Raw genomic sequence first — 26,947 nt, forward strand, 5'->3', positions numbered from 1 at the left:
ATATAACCCCATAGCAACGCAGTCCTTTCTGGAAAGAGAAGTTGTTTTTAAATGTCACATCCTGATAATATGCCCTGGGGACTTTTGGCTGTGACAACGGAATCACACACAAGTAAGAGTGAAGTGTGACCGACAGAAGCCTCTAACATCAAAAATTTGCATAAAAGATGAAAAACCTTTTCTAGTAAGATGCTTTACCCCATTCCTCACTTCTAGTTTCTCTCTTCCCCACTCTCTATTCTGACATGTTTTTGAAAAGATTTAAATTTTATCTATGACAAAAGAAGACTATGATCATAAAGAAGAGGGACTGGCAAAGGGGGTGGGTGATGGTGTTGAAATGTCTTTTTCTCAATAGCTCTCTCTTTCTACCCTCCTCCTCTGAACTCTGAGGAATCAGAATAGTCAACTCTCCTTCCCACACTTCAACGTGTGCCAATAAGCCATGGCAGAAGTTGATGCAAACACCGTAACAGCTCTGATCTGTAAGAGCATTCATTTTTGTCTTTCACTGACTTTCAAAATTCAATTACCATAGTATAGCATAAGTTCTAATTATCAATAATTTATTCTTCCCAAATCTCAGTTTGCCATCAGACATTTTATTTGTTGGAGGAAGGAAGGAGGGACTGGCTCTTACCAATTTCTTCAGACAGCAGATAGGATTTTAGAATTTTCTTCTCTACTTCTCTGTGCCATAGAATACGTAGCTAGAGCTCAGATCAATCATTTCCATGCTGGTTTGTTTTTATCTTCCACACTGACACCCACATAGTCATGGATCTCAGAGAGTGTCAGATAGTTGCAGAGAACTAGAAATATTGTGTGTGCCCCTGAATTACTGCCTCCGGTAAGGAGAAGTTCCTTGAGGTCTCTGCCAGAGGACTCCTGTTGGATAAATCAGAAGCGGTTTGGCAGGGCACAATAAAGGTGTGCATGGCTCTTCCCCTCCACCCAGTGGGCTGCAGGGCTGAGAGGCAGGAGGGGAAGGGTACCCTACCACTGTAGCTGGAAACACTCCTCCTCCTTTGTGTATAAACCCACACAAGATTGTCCTCTGGAGTTTAAAGGAGTCCAAATACCAACTAAGATATCTCAAAATTAAGCTAATTTTAATATAATGCAAAAGTATAAATTTTTTTAAAGATTTTATTTATTTATTTGACAGAGAGAGAGCACAAGCAGGGGGAGCGGCAGACAGAGGGAGAGGGAGAAGCAGGCTCCCCGTTGAGGAGGGAGCCCGATGCAGGACTTGATCCCAGGACCCCGGGATCATGACCTGAGCCGAAGGCAGACGCTTAACCAACTGAGCCACACAGGTGCCCCCCAAAGTATAAATCGAATTTCATTTGCCAAAACAAGTGAAGAAAGTTTTTTTGATTCTTTTTTTTTTTTGTGAGGCAAAAGCCTTACCTTTTTGGAAGTTACTTTTTTCCAAATACCATTGCATTAAACAAAAACAAAGAGATGGCCCCAAACCTCTAACACTAAAGAAACTGAATTCTCTTTTGGGGTAAGTATGATGCATTGCATTGTTTTTCTCTTCTCTAATTCACTATCTTGTCATTTCAAGAAAGAGGCCACAAATAAGCAATTAAAGACAACAAGAAAACGAAGGACAGAAAAAATTCATTTTAGAGAAAAATCTTCAACAGTCGTCAAAAGAATCTACATTTTAGAATCATATCAGAAAGGGACTGTTCACTAAAAGAAAGCTTTTAAATATTATGGAAACCTGAATGAAAAGAAGACAGAGAGGCTGAAAGCTTTAGGAATACTTGCTCCAGCCCCTCAGTGCCTACCCTACCAATATCTTCCTAATAAATTTTACAACAGGAGTTCAACCACCACCACGGCTCACATAACCTGACACTGGTGGGGGAGAAAATAATACAACTCCGAAGAATCCTTCTCTCTTACTCACTTCCAAGTGAAAGAATGCCAAATAAAACTTGAAAAACCAGCCTTGTGATCCCTCTCTCTCCGTGTTCTATAATATAAGCAGTTCATATTTTCTTTTTTTTTTTTTTACCTTTTACATGGTATAAAAGCAAGATGAATTCCTGTAGTAATAAATATTTAAATCACCTTGAGATCTAGAACATTACCATGACTACCACATCCTCCTTTCCATACGCCACATGTTCTTTTAAGTAATAGTATCCCTCGAAGCAAGCATTGACATTAAGCATAGCTCTGAACAAAAACCCTGAATCAAGATTATGTAAGAATAAAAGCTGATTCAGGGGCGCCTGGGTGGCTCAGTCAGTTATGTGTCCGCCTTCACCTCAGGTCATGATCCCAGGGTCCTGGGATGGAGCCCGTGTCAGGCCTCCCTGCTCAGTGGGGAGCTGGCTTCTCCCTCCGCCCCTCCCCCTGCTCGTTATCTCTCTTCTTTCTCTCAAATAAATAAATAAATAAGATCTTAAAACAAAAAAGAATAAAAGCTGATTCAAATTATTGTGAATAGGGAAAAGATACGTATTTATACCTGCAACTGTGATGGGAGTTACATAATATACAATTGACAATCTCAATAAACTCTTCATTTAAATTTAAAGTTCAATGAGAAGACCACACCTTGTCTTTAAAACTGAGAATATATTCACAGGTTCCTTCTTTTCAAACAAGTGTTGGCAATGAGAATAGAGAAGAACTTGGCTGTTAGTACACAGATAATCATTCCTTGTGAGAAAGAGAAATAGTTAACTGTGGAATTCCCCAGGGAAATGGGGGGGGGGGGGGGGCGGGGAAGCAAAACCATGAAGTGCACAACACAAAGCAATTGCTAATCTGAATAAGATAAAAGCCACTCCAAATATGCACATTATAAGAAATATGGTGACTATATACAGAGGATAGAGAATGACTGAAAATTCCCAAGCAGATATATTAACAGTACTGAATTACATGAGTGCTCAAATAAAGAGAATTTTCAATGACAATTTAGAAAAACAGGCTTAAACTTAAACATGTCATTTTTCGTTATAAAGAGATATAGCACAACATCAAAAAGACACCTGTGAAAAGCTTCGCAGTCGTGAGTCCTGCAAAGAAAATGCTAAAGCTCATTCCCTCATAGTAATGGACTTACCTGGTGGCAAACAGAAACATCCTAGATAACAGCCCTCTGGCCAACTGCATGTCATATTCAGGGGTGGGATAAAAAGCCATTTCGCCCTATTCTTGCTCTCTCCTCTTCCCAACGATCCTCTGTGCCTCCTGTCAGACAGCCTGAGCCGCCCTGAACTCACCAAGCATGCAGCTGGGTGGGACTTTCATTCCCAGTCACCTCTGCAAATTGGCCAATTAAAATTCAATTCCTGCCAAATCCGAGTGAAGAAGAGAAGGTGACCCTTGGTAACTTCCTGAGAAGACCAGCATCTTAGACAAGAGCACACAGTTTGGAAATGCTAGAATTCCATTTTTGTGGGCAGGAGGAGGAGAAAAGCAAGCAAAACCATCTGCTGATAAAATGCATCAAACTGGAATCAGGAAGTTTCCTTGAATGATCTCTGCCAAACCCGTGCCCTCCTCCACATGCAAAAATGCCACTGTCTGCAAAAGTGTGTGTTAACTGCTTTAAGCTTCCCACAGTTTGGGAGGCTACGGAAGCCAGGGTCCAAATCAACATCCACTAGACCTCCTAAGGCACACTGTCCTGTGAAAGCTAAGTCAGTGGCACCGGGACAAAACTCATTGCCAAGGAAGTACAAAGTGCCAGGTGAACCAGCCTCACTGCTCAATGGAGAATGGATTAGGGGTCAAAACCTGAGCTCCTATTAGGATTTGTCTTATTTTACAGAGCCCAGACCACCACGTGGCAAATGCTTAGTAAGCAGATGAGATAGTTATTGTAAGGATGCAGTGACTGGTGGGGGGAGGGCTGAGAAGTTTCTGGGGGGAAGCGCTAGCTGAGGAAATCTTGAGTTTTAAGCTGGAACATTTTGTTTCCTTTACCAACCCCCTGAACAACCCTGGCCTAGGCTTGACAGATTTTATGGAGACATTTAAGGTAAGTGAGATCACAGGATTCCCACTGACAAGTTAGGTAAGAGAGCATTCAGGGGTCTAAGCAGGGAAGGAAGGATGGGATTGGATCCACGAGGATATTAAGTCTTGCGCCACCAAGAGTTTCTCTCTTTAAACCTGGTTTCTTGGCTGTTTCCGGTCTATACCTAGGGGGATGGGGTTTCTGGCTTTTACTCTTTCATTTTTCTTATACATAAATGAGAAAATCCTTCCTGGCTATTTTCTCTACAAAAAAGGAACCATCTATAACTATGACCCAGGGCACTTGGAATTGGCTCATGAGGTGGCACTTTTCAATTCCAAAATCTGTGACCTGTCACAAATTAGATTTGCTCAACACCCACTACTAACCTCCCACCTCAACAACTGGAAGACTCCTAAGGAGCTGATAAGCACGTGGCTTCTGCTCCAAGTGGAAGACCAAGACATCAGCACCTTAACCCTTTCCATAATTCAAGACAGGATTTAGACCAGAGCCAGCCTGACGGAGCTGCCAATGACCAAAACTGGAATAATGTAAGCGATAAAATAACAGTATCGTTGAATTACAAGCCATAGAATAAAATAAATGTGAAGGAGTCCTTACTGATATAAAACAGTTTAAATAAGTGGGGAAAGAGACAGCTCTTTCTTCCAGAAAAATTCCAATTCATAAATATAGAAGGAATGAAAGAAATACAGAGTCATCTTAGAAAATTATAGTAATTAAGTGTTACAGGGAATATATCCACCAATGGAGAAAGTCTGAGGAGAAACAAAGATATGTACATAGCCTCAAAATTATCTCCTCCAAGATATTTATCCATTACAAAGAGACAAATAATAACTGTACAGTAGAGAAACCGGGCAGACTTCACCTCAACCAAGTAATCAAGGTTGACATCACCAGGAATAAAACATACTGACATCATGTAATCCCCGACAGGACGTGCTAGGAAGGACACATCACTTCTGCGGTATTCTTGCCAAAAACGTAGAACTTCAGTCTAACCATGAGACAATATCAAACAAACCCAAATAGAAGGCATTCTACAAAATAACTGGCCCATACTCTTCCAATGTGTCAAGGTCAGAAAAGACCAGGAAAACCTGAGGAAATATCACAGATGAGAGGAAACTAAGGAAACATGACAAATACAACATGGAATCCTGGAACAAAAAAGGGACACTCGTAGGAGAAAAAAATGATAAAATCTAAATAAAGGCTATAGTTTGTAAGTCTTAGTGTCTATAGTTAATAGCATTTCACCAATGCCAATTTCTTAGTTTTGCTATTTGGACTATGGTTATAAGAGATGTTAACTTTAGGGAGAGCTAGGGGATGGGTGTAGCGGACATCTCTGTACTATTTTTGCAACTTTCTTATGAGTCTACCATTATTTCAGAATAAAAAATAAAAACCAAAATGGGCAGGATTTAGGACCGGAGTGTAATTGGATGAGAACCACTCCAACTTCCAAGTTCAGTCCTACACCAGTGACACTTGGGGTACAGAGATCTCTTCCTCTAGGAAAGAAACCAACTACTGCAGGGGCTTACAATAAATATAGTTGTGGAGTCAAGACACACATATAAAATTCCTAGAGTATTTGGAGTTAAAGGGATATGAGTGGGAACAATGTCTGCAACACAGAGGTCATGACTTTTTAAAAAGGCAATTGCTTGCCCATCTATACCCTCCAGTCTCCGTTCACACAGAGCACCACTGGCCACGCCGGTGAGGGCAACCCCAGCTTGTTTTAAAGATAGTCTCTTTGTGGCTAGCTAGGACACCATCTGGGGATACAATTAGGTTCATTTGTTTTATCCAACTGCTAAAGACTGCCTTATATGCCAAACTATGGAAAGAGCCAAGATGTCCATCGACAGATGAATGGATAAAGAAGATGTGGTACATATACACAATGGAATATTATGCAGCCACCAAAAGGAATGAGATCTTGCCATTTGCAACGACGTGGATAGAACTGGAGGGTATTGTGCTGAGCGAAATAAGTCAATCAGAGAAAGACATGTATCATATGGCCTCATTGATATGAGGAATTCTTAATCTCAGGAAACAAACTGAGGGTTCCTGGAGTGGTGGGGGGTGGGAGGGATGGGGTGGCTGGGTGATAGACATTGGGGAGGGTATGTGCTATGGTGAGCGCTGTGAATTGTGTAAGACTGATGAATCACAGACCTGTACCTCTGAAACAAATACATTATATGTTAAAAAAAAAAAAAAGATAGCAGGAAGGGAAAAATGAAGCGGGGGGGAAATTGAAGGAGGAGACGAACCATGAGAGACTATGGACTCTGAGAAACAAACTGAGGGTTCTAGAGGGAAGGGGAGAGGGGGGGATGGGTTAGCCCGGCGATGGGTATTCAGGAGGGCACGTATTGAATGGAGCACTGGGTGTTATATGCAAACAGTGAATCATGGAACACTACATCAAAAACTAATGATGTAATGTATGGTGACTAACATAACAATAAAAAAAATACAAAAAAAAAAAAAGACTGCCTTATAAAATCTTCTCATTGTTTCAAGTTCAAACTCAGGTCTAGTGATTCCCATGCTCAAGCAGGCGTTCATTTCATCTCTGCTCTTCCTGCCTGCATCACCCCGCCTAACGGTCCCACGGTTAGCCCCAGGTGCCCCACTGGCAGCAACCTGGAAGTCACACCCTTTCCTCTTTCTCCTCCCTTCTCCCATCCTCATCTGCTATCAATCTGCCTCCCAAATTCATCTCCCATCTTATCTCCTTCTTTGTCCCATCACCACTTGCTTGGTTCAATCCTGATCACTCTCTCCCCTGGCTGGCAACTGCAGTAACTCCTTCACCACAACTTTCTGGCCCTGTGTACGCTGGTGCCAATGGCGCTCCAGCCTACACAGCCCAGTGGAGTCTTGCTAAACAGAAGGCTCTGGTGCTCTGCACTGTGACGACCCAAGGAGGCCGGAGGGCAGAGTGCTCAGGGATCTGCTGCTTCAGGCTGGCTGCCTTGTAGCCAGAGCCCTCTGCCAATCTGACCTGTCCTCTGTTGGTACATTCAAACTTCTTTTGACTCTTTTTTTCAAATGAAATCTTACAGACAACTTTAAGGTCGACCCCGGATACAAGTGTTGTTTCATTATGTAAAACATAACAAATATGTTCATATATACTTGCATATCCATAAACAGGGATAACTGTATAAATCCAAATTTACAATGTTTATTTCTTCATAATGCAAGTCAACAGTGTCTGCAAGAAAGAGCCCGCAAACTGAAATCGGGATGATTGAGAACAACGATAAGCGGCACACGCTGAGGGCTTACGATGTGCTGGGCACTGCCCCACGTGCTTTCTGTGTATTCAGTCTTTCAGCAGCCCCGGGATTAGCTATTAAATGCGTCTTAGAGATTACAACATGCCTACGGTTACACAGGAAGAGGCAGAATTGCCACATGAATTCTACGTGGTTTGCTTCCATGGACCCCGTTCCCTACGGGGGTGGGGGGCTCTGTGTTTAGGCTTTGAGTATCTTAGCTCACTGAATTCCCAGGGTTTTACTAGGAAGTAGATCGTAACGCTGATTGTCGAGGCAAGAGAAGGTGGCATCTGTGAGCTCAAACTGAATGTGAACCCACTGCCTCCTTGTTGAACACTGGGGCGGATGTCACAGGACTGGCGTGGGGATTTGATGAGAAAGGCAAAGGCCTAGCACGCCACTGAGTACACAGGAGCATGAAGGAAGCACAGGGACGTGGCTGTGAATTTTTACTGGGCTAACTTTATAATCTCAGGACATCCCTCCATGTTAACTGATGATAAGAGAAGTTTTAAATGACCATCAGTTCAAAGATGAATTAATCTCACTGTACAATGTAACACATTAGTTATTTCCAGAGTGTTTAAGACGTTGGTTGGTCTACTGCTTTGAGTGTTTTTAATTACAGTCTTAAAAACAGTTGTGTTTTTAAAAAGAGATCTGAATCAAATGATTTGCAAGCCCCACCTCACCTCCCAGGAAGTTTAGGGTTCTTCAGAACCTAGTCTGAAAACTGCCATGAATGTACTCTGAGCTTCTATGGGACTTCCCTGTCCCGCCGCTCCTGACCTCGCTCACTAGCCTGTCTCTTGACTCACAGTCTTGCCCCCGGTCCCCTTTCCCAGCGGTCGAGTCTCTTCTTCTGAACCACTTGGCACAGACCTCTGCGCCTCTTACCTGTGTTTCGGCCGAAGCTTAGCCCCTCCTGACCATGCTGCTTTCCTGTGCTGGGGGTGGGAGGCCAGGTGCTCCGGGCTGGAGTCAGACGTGCCAGTGCCCGCAGGGCCCGGGTCTGCACACGCATCTCTGGCAAAGAGAGGAAAATGAGGAGCTGAGCATGACAGTGTTCAAAGGCAGGGGCACAAATGAATCAACAAGAAAAATGTATGAAAATGAACCGTGGAGTTAGAGCAAAGTGGCAGAGCTCAGTGTGCAGTTCCCAGCTGCACCCACTGAAGCTCTCTGCCCCAAAGAAGGCAAATCCGCTCCTGAGGGTCTTCATCCTTTCCTATCTCTGTCTCTGTGAAGCAAGAAAGTGTACTTCCCAGTCTCCAAAGACCAGGTTTTCCAATCAACGGGGAAGAAAGAGACACTATAATGAAGGTGAACTCCCCCTATAATTCAGCCTCTGTCGGTGAGTGAGAAATTGGACTCACTGAAGCAAGTGGTCAGACGTAGTCCCTGAAACCCAGTCCCTACTGCCTCCCGTCTCAATTTCATTATTAGGACAGTGACCTCCAAGTGGAGCAGCCCTCCTTTGTTTGGCAGGTGGCCGTGCAGAGGAACGTGCCAACTCCTGAGCCTGAACTATTTCAGATTGTCTAGATGCCACTGTGCTGGAGGCGAGCCTTTTATGTGTCCATTTAAACATCCCCCACCCCACCCCCCCCCCGGCCCCGAACACCATTCCCTTAACTCTTTTCCTCCACACTCCCAGGCAGTCAGAAGATTTTAAGCCCTGCATGGCCAACGTGTTCTGCCATGACAACAGGTGCATTTCTTCTCCTTAGGAGAATCTCCGCTCCCGAGTTTTCACATGCCCGACTTTAAGGCCTCCTCTTGATCAGACGGTCGCCTGTATCAGGCTCTAAAGCAGGTTTGTTCATCATTCCACTTTGCTGCGTACCAGTGGTGTGTTTTCAGCGTCTGCCTTTGAGGACCTTTCTGAGACTTTGAGAACCTACGCCCCCACACATGTCCTACGAGCAGGAATCCGGAGAAGACGCAAATGTGTGCTCTTTCTCCTCTGCATGAGCCTTGGCTGAGAAGAGGTGGCATTATCAAATGGCTGCTCGTTCCTTTTATTTCAGGACATGGAGGGAGATGACCAGGGAGTTTCCATTTCTCAGATATGCTTCCACAGCCAAGCACCATCACCCCTTTCTGTACATTACTTTTCTGATCCAATTTAGGATTCCTGGCTTTGAATACAGTCAATATAAGCCTAAGCTTGAAGTCTGAGGTTCTGTCACTTATGAACGAAAGACACTGAGAAAACTGCCCCCTGAGCCTCCGGCTCTGCATGGTAATGTAAAAATAAGACGGCACACCACGGTTAGGAGCCTCTCTGAGCTGGAGTCCTGGCTGTTCCTGCTAATTAGCCCTGTGACACTGTCCTCTCTGTGCCCCAGTTCTCTCGTCTCTAAAATGGGTGTAAAAGAATACCCACACTTTCACAGAGCTATTGAGACGCTTAACCTAATTCTGATGAAGCACTTAGAGCCTGGCACATATTCAGCACTCAGCAAATTAGCCAACATTACCATGCCTATCTTGCAAAGCTACTGTAAGGTTTCTAGATGATGTCTATTAACTGTTTAGCATCCTGCCTACCCATGGTATATGCCTAATTATTCTCATTATCATTTTACTGCAGAACCTCTATTTTAGAGCTTCTTCCAGCTAAGATGTTATACAAAATAGACATAACTAAAGAGACCTAATCTGTGCTTGGAAGTAAGAGCAAGAAGAGCTCTGGCCAGGGGTGCCTGGGTGGCTCAGTCAGTTAGGCGTCTGCCTTCGGCTCAAGTCATGATCCCGGGGTCCTGGGATCGAGCCCTGCATCGGGCTCCCTGCTCCGCGGGGAGCCTGCTTCTCCCTCTCCCTCTGCCTGCTGCTCCCCCTGCTTGTGCGCACGCTCTGTCAAATAAATAAAATCTTTAAAAAAGAAAAGAAGAGCTCTGGCCAGATAGTTAACATGTCAAAGCATTTTGCAGAATTCATCATGTGGTCCCCGATTAGGATTACTTACACAACCCTCAGTGGCACCAAACCCTCTAGCTTAAACTGGGGTGGGAAGTAGATTCACAGGCGTCTCACCATCAGATGTGTGAGTTTAAAGATTATATGAACCTAAGGAGCATGCCCAAGACCACCCATTGGTATAATCTGTTCTGCCAGCAAGCTTTCCTTTCTAGCTCTCCGCTAGCTCCTGATGTTGACTGCTACAGGCAAATAAAGACCAAGCCTGAACTTTCATAAAACCTTTGTGGCATTTAATAACTTCCTCATTTTTGGCCCAAACCACAATCGCTGGCTCCGTCCCTGCCACAAGCCCTTTCCTCTTTCCTTGCCTACTCCCCCTTCCTGGGAGGCACAAAGGGATGGAAGGTCCAGGGGTACACTGTCCCACTGAAGGGCTAGCAGCAAGAGCAGACAAATGGGGAAAAGATGGAAGCACAAAGAACAGGAGATGATCTAAAAAGGAGATGACTTCCTCTTTTTAAGGATTTTTAATACGTGACTCTTTGCAACCCTAGGAAAGCAGAGACCGGCACCCCAGCACTGCTCTCGGGGCTACATGTGGTCCTGTCACCTGCCACCTCCAGGGGACCGCTGAGCTTAGCAACTGGGTGTGAGGTTTCGTGTAACCCATGTGGCTTGTTGCTGACTGCACCCCCCAGGCTAAATCACAGCCCGACCTCCCTGCTGATCTTCCCCTCCCCCCACCCTGGATGGGCTGGCACACGAGTGGGCTGTCTGGCTATATCATACAAACTAGAACAAACTAGAAAAGAGGTTAGAGAGCATGCAGGAAGAATCGCCAGCACCTGGAACACAGATTTTCTGCCTTTCTGGAATAATCTGGACAACAAATAACATTTAAAAACTTCATATGTTCTAATGAAAAAAAAAAAATTCTATAGTGAATCGAGGCATAAAATAGTCCTGGAATGAATGTTGGGAAGCCTATCACCTTGGAATCACTTCACCCTTTCCTCTCCCCGCTGGTTATCTTAGCTCACACTGAACTTGGGCCGTCCCTGGAATGCACATTGTCCCACCCCACCTAAGGTTACCTGCCTCACAACAGACTGGAATTGACAAAGCCTAGAACGTGCTTTGATCTCATTAGGAAGCGGTGCCCCATTGGTGCTACCATGGTGATCACTTGAGCAGAACAGACTCCAAGTCCTTCCTATAAAAGGATATGCCTGGGGCGCCTGGGTGGCTCAGTCCCTTAAGTGTCCGCCTTTGGCTCGGGTGGCGATCTCAGGGCCCTGGGATCGAGTCCCACATCGGGCTCCCTGCTCAGTGAGGAGTCTGCTTCTCCCTCTGCCTGCAGCTTCCCTTGCTTGTGCTTTCTCTCTCTGACAAATAAATAAATAAGTCTTTAAAAAAAAAAAAAAGGATATATATGCTTTCCCATATATCATGAATTATTCTCATAACTTCTCTAAAGGCAAGAACTAATTCTTTTAGCCCCCTTTTCCAGATGAACAAGCCGAGACAGAGAAGTTGTATATCTTAGCTCAAACCACACATGGAATCAGACTCGCTTGGGATAGAAAAAAAAAAATCACTGACAACCACTTCCTCTTCTTCCTTTCAGTTTAAAAGCTTCAAAAATGTTGGGCACCTGGGTGGCTCAGATGGTTAAGCGTCTGCCTTCGGCTCAGGTCATGATCCCGGGGTCCTGGGATCGAGTCCCGCATCAGGCTCCCCGCTCAGCGGGAAGCCTGCTTCTCCCTCTGCCTCTCTCTCTCTCTCTGTCTCTCATGAATAAATAAATAATCTTTAGAAAAAATAAAAATAAAAAAAAATAAAAGCTTCAAAAATGTTGAGGTTTATCTCACAAATTCTATAGCCTTGGAATTACTAACCCAGATGTGGCCAGAATGGGTGGAGAATGGTGACTGTGGGGACATTAATTAAACATACCAAATTAATTAACATTAATAAACAATACATTAATAAACATAACAATAATAAACATAACATTAATTAAACATTACCAAATGAGCTAATTTTTACTTAAAAGATACTCCAGGGGCACCTGGGTGGCTCAGTTGTTAGGCGTCTGCCTTCGGCTCAGGTCATGACCCCAGGGTCCTGGGATCGAGCCCTGCGTCGGGCTCCCCGCTCAGCGGGAAGCCTGCTTCTCCCTCTCCCACTCCCCCTGCTTGTGTTCCCTCTCTTGCTGTGTCTCTCTCTGTCAAACAAATAAATAAAATCTTAAAAAAAAAAAGATACTCCAAGGTACACTGTTTTACTTAAAAATACCCAAAGATACATTGCAGAAGCCTTGGAATCAATGAAACAAGTTCAAGTGAAAAATACAAACAGAAACCAAACAGCTCTCCAGCCTTATGGGGGCTACTTCCAAGATCCCAAAAGGTACCATATTCTCCTGGCTTATCCGTACTTGTCCTGCAGGATTCAGTTTGGACATCATCTCCTCTGGGTGCAAGTTGGGGATGAGGCGATGCGCTCCATGCTACCTAAGCTGGCTACAGATGTGCATTTCAAAGTGCAAGTCATACTGTCTTCTGACCACCTGTTTGCTGGCCTCTCTTCCGCAGCAGGCTCAGGCAAGCGAACCAGCTTGCTGCCTAGCACACAGACGTGCTTGATAATTATTTGTTAAATGAATGAAATACTGCCAAATGTTCAACAGATCTGCAACATTTCTTCCCTCCTGTCTCCTTTTAGTTCACTTAACTGGCCGGCAAAGCTAATGAAAATTCTGGGGGGCTGCTTTTATACTGCTTCCTGCTCTTCTCCAGTCTCAAGATCACAAATTATTGAGTGATGAAAGAGGACTCAAAGCAGACCTAAGAAGGTTTAGCAGGGGCTAAAAATAAATAAATAAATAAATTAATTAATTAAATAACTGTGATCCACAATCCCAATGTCATCTCTCTTCTCCAGTTAAGAAACAAGATATCCAGGCCAACCACCTACATTTCTACTTCCTATGATGAGTACATTCCTATTTCCTCCACCCTCTTCCCCACCACCCCCAATATTCATTACTCTTGAATATACACTGGCTGCTTTACCATTTGGTATTTCTGAACTGACTTTTAGCCAATATTAGAAGAAAAAGTTCCCAATCATTCTGTTCCTTGTGATGCTCTTGAACTGAACAAAAACTGGGGAATGCCTGGGGAAGCCGGAGTGAAAGCTGGAAGGAACTGAGCCACGTCTTTTAAATGATCCCTCCAGATCCCTTTAGATTCCTGGTTTCTATGGAGTTTAAACAGTTTTATTTTGTCTTGAGGTACAGTGGCAAAGAACCGTATCTCCTTAGCATGGACTGTTAACCACGTGAGGGACATGCTGGGTTTATCTGTAGAACCAGCAGTTTCTTCCTTTTTGTTGTGTTTTACCCAACAGGGAACAGCTTCCTCACTGGCCACTTCCACTCCTGTCCCCCTTCAATCCAGCATCTACCCAGCGGCCAGGGACACTTTTTAAAAAAATGGAAACGGCTTATATCATTCTCTAGTAAAACTCTGTGTAGCTGCTCCCTGCACTTTGGACAAAATTCAAGTCCCTTCACTTGGTTGTTGAGGCCGGAGTGACTTGGCTTCTGGTCCTCCCTTCCACAACACCCTCCCTCTCTGCCCTGAGCTCCCCACCCCACTGAACTCTTCACCTTCACACATGCTGTTCCCTCTGCCTGGAACAGTCTTCCTCCCAATTCTTCACTTGGCTGGCTCCTCCTTAGCCTTCTGGTCCTGGGTCAAACATCAGAGGCCACCTCATCTACGGCCAAAGTCTCTTTCCAGGCACCTGCTCTTTTCCTTCATGGCACTAATGGCGGCATGGAATCATTCACGTGTACATGGTCTGTTCCTTCTACTGAACAGCAAGCTCACTGAGGTCTGGGCCCACGGCTGGCTTGCCCTCAGTTTTGCTTTTTAAACCACCATGCACCTAGAGCCTACCACGGTGAGTGGATCACCGTAGGCACATAGCAGAGATGTGCTGAATGGATCATAGGAGACTATAAAGGGAGTAATTGGGGGATGCATCCAGAATGGAGTTCTCCGCCCATCAACTCTTGAAGGTATTTACCATACACATTTTGGGGAAGGCGGGTCTCTCTTCTTTTCATTGTTTTCTCTATAAGACTGTCAGCCAATTTCTTTGTGAAAGTATAATATTCGGTTCTATTTGGTCCATCTCATTAGCAGCGGCCTTTTGTGGGGTGGAGAGGACCAGTGTTGGGGGACTGTGCCTGAGCCTTCCCACAAACAAACAGGTGGCAAAGCTCTGTGAAGCTTTGCTGCCTTATGTTTTGAAGCAGCCAGAATGCTTTTTGAGATTAAGCGGACAGAAGTGCATTTATACAGCCCTGAATTGGACCTCAGAGCCCTTTGGAGAAATTCCTTTGGATTTAGGCTGGATGCATGAGTGTACTCATTTTCATAATTTGCCTTATTAAAAGTCATGTTCTTGGTTTCCTGTGTTTCTTTTTCTTGTCCCGTTCCATGTCCATCATGCATGAAGCTGGTCTAATTATCATCTCTCTCCTGGTAGCAGTGTCATTGCCGGAGGCTTCCCACGGATCTCCCCTCAGTCTCCGGGAAGGGGAGAAAGCGAGCCTGGATTCTCGGCTCCTCCAGGGTCTGGAAGAACATTTTAAGAACTGATGCCACTGGGTACAGATCTCTGTTCTTAGCCTAACATAGCTCTTCTCCATTTTCTGATGACTATTTATCATAGTTTTCACACTATGAAAGAGAAACTGCCCTTTCTTTAGAAGTCCCCTGTTCCTGTTACTGTTCCTCACCTTTTGGTCTATATACGTATATATACACGTCTATATATTTAGACCTAGCCTTCCGGGTCACTGTCCCTCCCTTACTCTTTTTTCTTTTATTTTTTTTAAAGATTTTATTTATTTATTTGACAGAGAGAGACCCAGCGAGAGAGGGAACACAAGCAGGGGGAGAGGGAGAGGGAGAAGCAGGCTTCCCGCTGAGCAGGGAGCCCGATGCGGGGCTCGATCCCAGGGCCCTGGGATCATGACCTGAGCCAAAGGCAGATAATCTTAACGACTGAGCCACCCAGGTGCCCCATCCTTTTTTGTTTTTTAAATAACTAGTTACCATCTAGGAAGCTCACTCTGTATTCTCTCAGGCCTGAACCCTAGCTGGTGCTTTCCATCATAGTCATATCCCTGACTTGTACTTACAAGCCTCTTATTTCTGCTCACCCGCCCTGGTTCGGCCACTTGCTGATTACAGGAGGGCCCCATGTAACCCTTCAGTCATGCAGAGATGTGAAAGGTAGGGCTCAGACCTGTGTCCGTTTGTACCTCCTGCTCTTGCTGCTGCTTTTTCTCACTTAGTATCCCCTGAAACCTCCCACTGGATCCACATGTACAATTTACACCACTGGCATTCAGTGTATTTCTGATGATTTTTGAAACCATAAGCTTAACCATTTCCAGATCCTAGCCAATGACTTCTTTGTCAACATTTGCACCAGGACTGGAAAAGGGTGGGTAGGGGAAAAAACCAAATGACTGGCCAAATCTTTTAACCTACCTAGTAAACACTGAATCTGCTTCACATTGACTTTTGACTCAAATCCCTCCACCCACTGAAGCCTATACATACATAGGTAGCCCAGAGCGAGGGCTTAAGAAAACCAAGAGCCCTCATACAAGGCCCTACGGTTGAACCGAGGTTATCTTCGCCACTGGGGGGGGTACGGCCCTCACTGCAAACTCTCAGAGCCTGCCCTTAAATCAGCTCTGACAAGTGGAAGACTGTGTAAGTTGTATTAATGTGGGTCTGGAACCAGCTGCTTGTGTTCGTGCTTAGGCTCTGTTACCTAATAGGTGTTTGACCTCTGGCAGATCACTTAACCTCTTGTGCCTCAGTTTCCTCCTCTACCAAACAGGGTAATAATAGCACTGGCATCAAAGGGTAGTTGGGAGGCTCGAACAAGCTGATGTGTAAAAAGCACTTAGAGCCTAGCAATAAATACTAACTTCCTACCAATAGGACAGACACTTACATTTATTAGGCACATGGTATACACCAGATACTGTACTTTAACAACAAAATTCAGTGAATTTTCTTATCATTTGAAATAGTGAGGATCCTCATATCAGAAAAAGAAAGCAAAATGAGGGGTGCCTGGGTGGCTCAGTCGGTTAAGCATCTGCCTTCAGCTCAGGTCATGATCCCGGGGTCCTGGGATCGAGCCCCCCACCCTGCTCCCTGCTCAGCAGGGAGCCTGCTTCTCCCTCTCCTCCCCACGTGTACTCTCTCTCTTTCTTTCTCTGTCCCTATCTCTGTCTCTCGCAAATAAATAAAATTTAAAAAAAAAGTAAAATGAAATAAAACAAGTAGAAAAAGGAAATGGCTGAAGGCCACGCCCTCTCTGCACCGCCCCCGAGGATCACTGGGCTTTGAATACTTTTTTCTTTGGAATTGCCACATGCTAAGGCATGCGAGCCTGCCATTCCTTCCACATCACCTTTTTGCTACTTCTATGAGACAAAAAGAGCCTGGCGTGTGATAACTACCATGAGATGCGGCTATTACCGTTCGATCACAGTGGTCTACAGGAGACAGAGGAACAAGAGAAGTCACCCAAAGGGTGTGACAGGATGCTTGGTGTAATGATGGGCTCTCAAATTCCTTAAAAAAGGAAAACTGCGAAGGTCCAAAGCTTTTAGGGAGGCATAGAAATAAATATTTAACTCCAGAGTGAAGGATCATGGCAACAAGAACAAGAACTATGGCGCGTGAGGAAGGCCCCTTGGGCACAGACTAGAACAGAGGACCCAGCCACTGGTCTGAAAGAAAGAGTTCCTCAAGCACAAGGGTGTCAGAATTAGCCCGAGGAGCTCTTCCAGAAGCCTACCCTTATCAGAGGAGTCCCAGGTACCGGCAGAAATGGCGCTTCGGCCAATGTACGTGCACAGCCGTCCTAAAAACAGGAGTTTGGGCCCAGCTTTCTTGAGTGCCTGGAGTCCCCCCGCACCAGGTTCTGGGGCAAGAAACCCCTCCCCTCCCCTCCTGCAGGCGGGAGGACATGGAGGGACTCTGGTTCTGGAAGGTTCCTGGGGTCGCAATGTGGTCTGTGGGAGTCAAGGTTTCCCTCTCCATCTCCATCTACAAAATAAGCTGCTCCTGTCCTAAACCTGCCTAAAGAGAGAAAATAGGTCCCTTGCTAAATTTGGCATCAGCTGAGGAATCTTAGCAAAAATGAACTCACCTCCCCCCTCCTTGTTTGTGAGGAAGGCCTAATCCTTACTTTGCCCAAGAGGATTATTGGGTCTTAGAAAGAAGCTCACATGCACTTTTTTTAAGCTCATGCCAACTGCATTTGTGTCCACAATATGCAAGATTCGTTCTGCTGTTTAGGGTAGATAATAGACATTCCATGCTATTTAAATGCCTCCGAATCACAAACCTAAATGTTTCCAACTTCTGCTCTCACCCAAAGCAGGAATCTATCTGTCTCCCAAGCTTTCCCGCAGCTGTTGCGTTGTATTCTTGGGAAGCAGGTCTGAATGGAAGGCAAGGTACCAAAATGCAGACAATTTGTTTTTTGTTTGTTGTTTTTAAAGATTTTATTTGATAGAAGAAAGAGTGTGAGAGCGCATGCGCGGGAGTGGGGGGGGGAGGGGGCAGGCAGAGGGAGAAGCAGACTTCCTGCTGAGCAGGGAGCCCACGGGGCTCCATCCCAGGACCCTGGGATCATGACCTGAGCCAAAGGCAGTAGCTTAACCAACTGAGCCAACTAGGCGCCCCCAGGCAATTTGTGGAAAGGTAATTGTGGTTTACAATATACCTTTTCAAGGTGTTTGTAACTATGGTTCTATAGGCTGAGTTTCTACTTGTCCCCAACATTTTTCCTTTCCTTTGGTTACTACAGGATTAGCGTAACAGGGTCTAGAGTTTTTGGGTTTTTTTTAATCCAGTATGTCCCTACTCACCCCAATACTACCCTATACCCTCCAGGGGAATTCTGGACCCACTGACATGTAACACAAAAGTGGCACTGACAAAATCTATGTCTTGAGTTTAGCATAGCATTCTCAAAACATCATTTAAAAATACTACAAACTGGGGCACCTGGGTGGCTCAGTCGTTAAGCGTCTGCCTCCAGCTCAGGGCATGATCCCAGCGTCCTGGGATCGAGTCCCTCATTAACCTCCTTGCTCAGGAGGGAGTCTGCTTCTCCCACTCCCCCTGCCTGTGCTCTCACTCTCTCTCTCTCTTTGTGTGTGTCAAATAAATAAAATCTCTAAAAAATACTTTATTGCTAAAAATGCTATCATCTAAGCTTTGAGCAAGTTGTAATCACTAATCACGGATTACCATAATAATGAAAAAAGTTTGAAATATTGCAAGAATATCAAAATGGGCCACAGTACCAGGAAGTAAGGAAATGCTGTTGGGGAAATGGTGCTGTTAGGCTTGCTCACTGAGGGGTTGCCACAAACCCTTACTTTGTAAAAAACACAATACCTATGAAGCGCAATAAAGCGAAGTGCAATAAAATGAGGTATGTCTGTATTTAAAAGCAAGAGCAGGTGGGGAAGCGAGGGATCACTCTTCTCTGGGCAGAGCAGGTCCTTTCCCCTCCACTGAGCATTAACACAAAAGGAGATGGCATCAGGCAGGAGTGTGGCAGGTCATGGGGCAGCCAGGCCGGCCTAGGGCAAGAAATACCCTGTATGTCACCCCCCCTCCCCTCCTGCTGCAACCCCAACCTGCCAAGCCTGGGAAAGGTACAGAACCCATGACAAAGAGAAGGTACCGGACTGCGAACCCATGTCATGAATCCAGCCACAGAGCGGTGGCCTCAGCCCAGCCAGACCTGGCTCAGGAGGGGAGGCAGCCTCGACTCACTGTGGTATTCCAGCTGCTGGGGGGGGGGGGGGGGGGTGAAGAGGTAACCATGGGAACCGACACAAAGGGCTTAAAGTTGAGGGGCAGAGGCTGGAGGCAATGGTGAAGAGGCAGAGAGGGACTTAAGTGCCGGTCTGCTTCTCCTCACTTGAGCCATGCACATCTATTGTGAGTCAGACTCAAAGACAAGGAAGTGGAGCTCATACATAGCAGAGCAGCTTTAAAGGCTCAGGGACAGCCAGAGAGCCAAGATCCTTGCAGGGTTTTCCTCCCGGTTTCTTTTTTCCCCTTCAGAGAGCAGTTTCATCTCTCAGGAAAGTTGCCCTGTGATAACGTGGCTCACGTGGGCGGACGGAGCTGGTACACAACGGCATTCCTTCACATACAGGGCTGCAAGTAACACTTCCTAATGGGGCCCCTCCCCCACGGCCCCGAGCGGCAGCCCATTGCCTCGGGTGGGACTTCCCCTGCTGGCTGGGGAGCTTCTCTGGTGGGTCTGTAAGGAGACAGGGCAGCGTTTGGGTAGTTGAGGAAAAAGTCCTGAGATTCTGGCTGTTGAGCTGCACTGCCAAGGAGAGGCCTGGATGATAAGAAGGCTAGCACAGAGCGTCTTGCACAAGACGAGGACCTTACGGAAGCAGCGGGTGGGGTAGACCTAGTGCAAAGGCTCTTCTCTAAACAGGAAATCGTATCTATAATTTATTTAACTACATGCTCCCCTAGGCCTCCACACATTTTTTTTTTTTAAGATTTATTTACCCGTCTTAGAGGGGCAGAGGGAGAGAACCCCTCAAGCAGACTCCCTGCTGAGTGCAGAGCCTGATGCAGGGCTTGATCCCACGACCCATGAGACGACGGGAGCCAAAACCAAGAGCTGGACGTGCAACCGACTGAGGCACCCAGGCGCCCCTCCACACATTATTTTAATTGGCCAATGTGACCTAAGCCTTCATTAAATCAGTAGGGTTCTCAGTGTACACTTGACATTCACTCATTTTTAAAGTCTAGCTCAGGGTTCTCCAGAATCTACTGAGGAAATGCCAATGGAAATAGGGAATACAAATACCCCAGGTCAGTTTACTTTCCCCTCTTACTGTGACAGGGCTCTGGACACCACCTTTCACCTGGCCTTGCTTTTGGAGACCAAGGTAGTACCACATCTATGTCAATCCCTACAAGGGCTTCACAAAATCTAGGCCAAATTCTAACAGGTGGCCTAGCTCTCCACCTGTCTTTGTTCCTGGATTGACTTCTTAGTTGGAGCCATTGGGGTGGTAGGAGGGTGAAGGACGGGACTCAGAGAGGGCCACTGACAGGCAGACTTCTGAGGGCCTGGGGAAAGAATCTGACACGTTCATTACCAACCCCCCCCCCCCCCCCCCCCGCCCATGGTCAACCAAATCCTCCATCACCAGCATTCACTTGCGTGCATCCTATAATGTTGGTGCTAGCGCCACTTACTGCAGTAATTTTTTTATTGTTATGTTAATGACCATACATTACATCATTAGTTTTTGATGTAGTGTTCCATGATTCATTGTTTGTGCATAACACCCAGTGCTCCACGCAGAATGTGCCCTCTTTAATACCCATCACCAGGCTAACCCATCCCCCTACCCTCCTCCCCTCTAGAACTCTCAGTTTGTTTCTCAGTCTTACTGCAGTAATTAAATCTCAAAAATAATTTTACCTAAAAGGGAAAAGCAAGTAACCTCCACTACGAGACTCATCAGTTGAGCGGCAGGATCCTGTGGAGTTCCAACCCTGGCAGCTCCATGCCCTCAGCAAACTATTTCATCTCTTGGGTTTGGGGTTTTCTCACCTCTAAAGGAGGGTAACAAGAGTGTCTACCTCACAGGAGTGTGAAGAAGATACAAGAAGACTCTCAGGCAGTGCTTCCCTCTGAGCAGAAAGTACTCAGTACAGAAATTAACACCCACCAGGTGCCGGGCTATTTACCTTTACATGTGTTGTGTCATTTAATGGTTAGAATGGCCTCAATCTGATAGTATTAATACCTCTTTCAAGGTATTATCACTCACCCTTCTACAGATAAGGGAACTGAGGCTTGAAGATATTAAGCCCCAAACCACTGGCAGGTAGCAGAGCTCAGATTCAGAAGTGGGGTGCTCGGTCTCCACAGTCTAAGACCTTTTCACTATACTGAACTGCCTTTTTATAGAAGAACATTTTGTTGTTCTTATTCTTAGGAAGATAATAAGAGAAAACCTTCGTGAGTAACTGTGATGTTTAAGAAAACAGTACCAATGGCAAAAAACAGAAACACAACAAACAAAACCAGGATTTAAACCTTCTCAAGAGGCTTAAAACAAAACAAAAACAAACCAAAAAAACCAACAAGACTAGCCTAAGACAGAGCCCTCTGCTCTGAAAAAAGTTCCTAGAGAAATGGATACACATTCACACTTACAGTCAGGGCGTCTATGAACCCGTGAGTGTAAAACATCTTATCAGTCATGATTGAATTCCCAGGGCTAATATGTTCTCAGTAAATGTGTGATAAATGTTTACTGAATGAATTACACCAACCCAACAACAAAATGCCTCTGTTGGAGTTGGCAAAGTAAATAAAGTCTTTCCTAAGCACTTTGTTGAACTTAAATAATTGAAGCTTAATGGATTAAGTAAACTATTATATTTACCACTCTGTCCAAGGTATCCTATTGAAAATTCAAGTTAGTTTGCCCCTTTAAAACAAAACACAATATCAATTTGATACAGAGTTCAAGAGTTTTTGTCCACCTACCTACATCTTTAGAAAGAGGGTGTAAAATGTAACCTTTTCGCCTGGATTCCCAGAGAAAGCTGTAAGCGTGCTCTGGTCGTTCGGCTTCAACAAATTTCATTAAATCAGTCCTCAAAAACAGAGGGGTTTGCCTAGTGGGTATTTCCTCTCTTTTTTTTTTTACCTCTGCTGGCAACAAAAAGCCCCACTGGTATTTTGAAAAGGTAGGCTGTAGGCAAGAACTTTAAATTCCCTGCAACCTCAAAGAAAGAACTTACTAAAAAGAAAATACATATAATGCTAAGGAGATCAGTTAATAGGTTACAGGATCCTTCATAATCTTAAGTAAATGAGATAGATGGCTTTTACAAAAAGTACAAATAATTTTATCAACACCAAAACCACATTTATATTTCTCACAGTGCATGGGATTATTAGCAGACATTTATTCAGTCCTTACTAAGCTAAGTACTTTCATTATCAAACTCAGTCCACACAACGACTCTATGAAGATGCTTCATTACTGTCCAGTGCTTTCGGGTTCACAGGCATTTATTAATCATTTCCCCAAGGCGATATATACCGAGAGACAGAGATGGGATGTGTACCCTTGTCTAGCTCTAGAACCTATGCTTTTCTTCTTCTAATGAAACTAATGCTTTGCATACAATAAAATGCATAGGTCCTAAGTGTTCAGTTTGATGGGGCTTGATAATTGTGTAGAACTCTGCAACCATCACTCAAAACAAGACCTAGAACCTTTCCATTGCTCCAGAAAAACCTCTTAAGTCTTTCCAATCAATCCCTCCACCACCCCCCTCCAGAGGCAACCACTAACTTCTCTATCATAGATTAATTTTGCCTGTTCTAGTACTTCTTAAATAGAATTGCTTATGAATTCTTCTGTGTCTGGCTTGATATAATGGTTCTGAGATTCATCTAGCTGGTTGTTTACATCAGGAGTTAATTTCCTTTTGACTGCTGAGTAGTATTCCATTGTATGGATGTACCACAGTGAGTCCATTTTTTTGTTGATGGACACAGGGTTGTTTCCAGTTGTTGGCAATTATCAATAAAGTTGCTATGAACATTCTGTACAAGTCTTTTTGTGGACATTTGTTTTCATCTATCTTGGGTAAACAGCGAGGCAGGGGAATGGTGGGTCATAGGGTTGGTATATGTTTAACTTATAATAAACCTAAGTGCTTAACCCCTATACTCCCTCAGAATGGCACTAGCTTATTAACATTTGATTTCTCCTCTTATAGGACAAGTTCCCTGAGGGCAAAGAACCCATCTCCATATCCTGGGCTTCCTCCCACATAGTAAATGTTTGCTGAACAAATGAAAGACCATTGTTCTACTCCTGTTCCTTCTTTGGGCGTTACTATAGCATAAGAAAACATGCTTGGCATGCATGGAGAAATATGACAAGCTGACGGGTGTGAAGGGGAGGCAGTGCTCATTCAAGCAAAGTGAAAAACCGCCCAGCCGGGAGACTCTTGATGTCCCCATTTTCTTTTCGACAGGATCTTTCCTAGAAAGTGAACCCTTCCCAGTGACCCCTTGGGGAGAAAGCGTGGTGGCTGCTCCTGATCAAGCCACATTTTGGAAAAAGGAGGAAGGTGTCACTGCAATTGAGGTCACACAGTGGTTAGAATTACAGGATACTTCTATCGAACAGGGGGTAGGGAAAGCAGCAGCCCGTGAAATCCGGACCTTCTGAAAGAAACCAGCAAAAGGGCAGCCCTGCCGGCCCAGGGGAGCAGCCTCCCACAGAAGCTACAGGAATACGCCGTTTGGGCAAAAGTGCGACACAAGAATACATTTTGAGGAAAAAAAGTCAAATGTAATGTTGATGTAAAAACGTACTCAGATTTAACACACAAAATGGGATACTGAAAAGAAAGTTGGATCCAGAGTGGAGAGAGCTCTCAGGGACACCATCCTTCAGAGGCTTATGACGCATATACCCCTCCCCAGCTGAGGCAGAACTTGTAATTCCTGTGAATCAATCAATTCATTCATTTACTTTAAATCACAAAACTTACACTATATTCAACCTACAACTTCTTAGAAAGTAATTATATCATTGTTGATTTTCTGTCCATAAACAGAAAGGAACTGACAAGGCCTAGGGATAATTATAAATCTTTCTCACCAAAGGAGAACGTTTGTTTTACATAAATCAAAACAGGGCTTCAGTGGGCTCAGGTGCTTTGGGGGGAATCTTTATACCCTTTGGTCCCAGGTTATTGAAGACTGAAATATATTTAGACTTCCTCGGTTTGGGGTCTGGAGAGGTGACCCAGTCTTCCTTTAACCAGACAGCGCTGCACTGAAAGCAGATGGATGTTTATTCTATTCTTAAAACCTCCAGGGAAGTAAATTCTCCACAACATCCCTTGGTAACCTTCTCCAGGGTTTTATCAAGCATACAGTGAAGAAGTTCTGATGTAGAAACCAATAAAAATATTAACTCTGTGAGCCTAGCTAGCTACAAGCACTGGTAAGGGATGTGTTTGGGCTCTTTGCCTTAATGGTAGAGAGATGTATTTACAAAACAGGCTACACAAACAGAAACCATTTGTCAGGAGCAGATGTGGGAAGTTGATTCAAGAGAAATTGCCACAATAAATTCTGTTCCATGAACCATGTGGAGAAGTTATTGTTGGTTAGAACCTTTTTTAAAATACAAGTTTATTTCCTTGACGTATCCTAGTTTTAGTCCCTAAACCAAATTCATTAGCAATTAAAAAAATGTCCATAGCTGCAAAGTTTTCAAATGACTAGGCGTCCATGAAAAACTAGGCCTTAACATACAATATAAATGTTATTGTTATGAATAGCCGTTTACTTCTTTCTCAGTTCTGTATAGTCCACCTTTTCTGCAAATGATCATGTAATACTTTCATAATCAGAAAAAAAATTTAAGACAAAAATAACCATCAAAATTAATTAAAATGTAAACCAACTTCTGGTGAAATTGTGGGTGGGATTTAGCTATACGTCTAACACGCTTTTAATTGGAAATGATAACGAGCCTTTAAATAGTAAGTAATTAGAAAGAGAAAACGCCCAGAACAATCTTTAGGAGCCTTTGTGCTAAGATTTCCTGTAGCACCCTGATAGCTCACGGCAATCTCTCCATGGAGATTATACGCATGCGGGTGCTCCTTCATGCCCAACCCCAAAGCCTCCGTGCACAGAGGTTCACCACAACACTATGATTAAAAAGAAAAAAAAATAATGCCAAAATACATCAGGGAGAGAAAGAGACAGAGGTAGCCCACCCCCATCCCCACGCCCACCCCAGGATGCTCCCTGTATTGAAATTTTATAAGTCCTCCCACGCCCTTTGGCAAAGCACTTTTATCCCTCGGGCAATTCAGAGTAGAACAAATGTCAGGTATAATTTCATTTTCATTATTTAATTTCTGCTACAGGACCGTAGAGCACACCTTTAAAAAAAGAAAAACTGCCCTAAGATTTGGGACAGGTGTGGGGGGAGTAGGCGTGTCCCTCAAAACACATTTGGGACCTTTCCTACAGAAACCAATCCAGTAAAATTACGAAAGGCAAGTCGTTCTAAACTCAGCAGGGGCCCTCATGCAGAGCAATTTATCAAAATTAAAATATTTCACAGATCATTTCTTCTGAAAAGTTTTCATGCTGTCAATAATCTGCAATTATTTTCCTCTTGGAGTGGCAGTTACTGCTTCCTTAAAAAAAAAAAAAAAAAGCCAAGGCCTGGGAGTGTCAGGAGACCTCGGAGCGCGCCACCTACCCCCCACCTGGCGGGACCGATCCTCACAGGGCTTTCCACAGTCGCCGAACGGACAGAAATAAACACCCTCTAGAAAGCAGACTGCGAGGCACCCGCCCCCCCGCCCCCCCTTCCCGCTTCAAGGCCAGCAGTGCGCCCCGACCTCGCCGGCCGCGGGCCAGAGGAAGCGGACCGGAGCACCGCACTCACCATCGCGGCTCGCCGGGCCGCCGCCGCCTCCCGCGCCGCGCAGGACTCCAGGCCGACGCCAAGTTCAAACCTCGCCGCGGCTCCGAAGAGGCGGCGCAGGGCATCGCCGGGGGTATCGGCCGCGCTCAACAATGGGCGGCGCGGCCGCGCCCTGCGCCGCCGCGCCCGGGCTACGGCGGCTGCGGCGCGGCGGCTCCGGGCCGTGCGGTTCCAGGGGCCCCAATCCCGGCGCCCGGGCCCCGGAGGGTGCGGGGGCGCCCGACGACCACGCCTCCCGGCCGCGGAGGCCGCGTCCGAGGGGCCGCGCTCGCTCGGCGCTTGCCACCAGGTAATCCCACAGGAAGCCTCCCGGATTGGCCCGGGCGCTCAGGACGGGATTTGCATTTCAATGGCAGAGAAGGCTCCCCAAGGTTTGAAAACGGATTCTGGGAGTGAAGAGTCGGGCTCTTCTCGCCCCTCCGCAGGCCAAGTCGTCCGGTCCTCGTGGTATTAAGGGGACCGGCGCACATGCTCCCGGTCTCCCCTTTCTCAGCTCACAGTCGGAAAGGTGGTTTACCTTCCCCACCCCGCCCCATTTTGAAATGAAACGGAATCCAAGAGCAAAATCCCAATTTTAAGAAGCCCGCGCTCGCTTTTCAGGGCCCATATAGTTAGTAATTGACCAAATGATGCATGAATGAAGGAAAGGTAAAAAGTTCACAGCTTGGGGGGGGAGAAAAAAAGCTCACATTACAAGGAAAATAACCATCTTTTTCTCCCTATGTCCTTTTTTCAGTGTAAGTCAACTGGAGAGATCCAGGTTGTTGCTGATCGGCTAATGCTGTTGAAATCTCCCTTCCCAGCCCTTTTTTGTTTCCATGAGCATCATCTCTAGAGGAGAGGCAGGTGATTATTTCAGTGGTTAGGGCTATTATCTCTCGGGAGCTTGGATTCAGCTTTGCGAACGTTTGGGTCTTGACAATGTACACGTTTGCATTTGTTTTTGCATTTGTGATCTAGCTGCCCAGTTAATATTCTTAAGGAAGGTATGGTGCCTTTTTTCCCCTTTTCTTTATTTTATTATGTTAA

At 45.2% G+C, this 26,947-nt stretch overlaps 1 protein-coding gene across 2 annotated transcripts in view; it reads right to left on the minus strand.

Moving 5' to 3' along the window:
* Positions 1 to 26,947, minus strand: part of SHROOM3 (shroom family member 3) — a 298,494-nt gene that overhangs the window by 50,067 nt on the left and 221,480 nt on the right. For both annotated transcript variants that reach the window (XM_028100739.2, XM_088020569.1), the window contains exon 3: positions 8,227 to 8,355. In XM_028100739.2, the coding sequence (XP_027956540.2) occupies positions 8,227 to 8,355 (129 nt within the window). The remainder of the gene's footprint in view (positions 1 to 8,226; positions 8,356 to 26,947) is intronic.

Source organism: Eumetopias jubatus, unplaced genomic scaffold (genome assembly GCF_037043125.1).
Source record: "Eumetopias jubatus isolate StellerSeaLion01/CBP00866 unplaced genomic scaffold, mEumJub1_p1.0 scaffold_2, whole genome shotgun sequence".
NCBI lineage: Eukaryota > Metazoa > Chordata > Mammalia > Carnivora > Otariidae > Eumetopias > Eumetopias jubatus.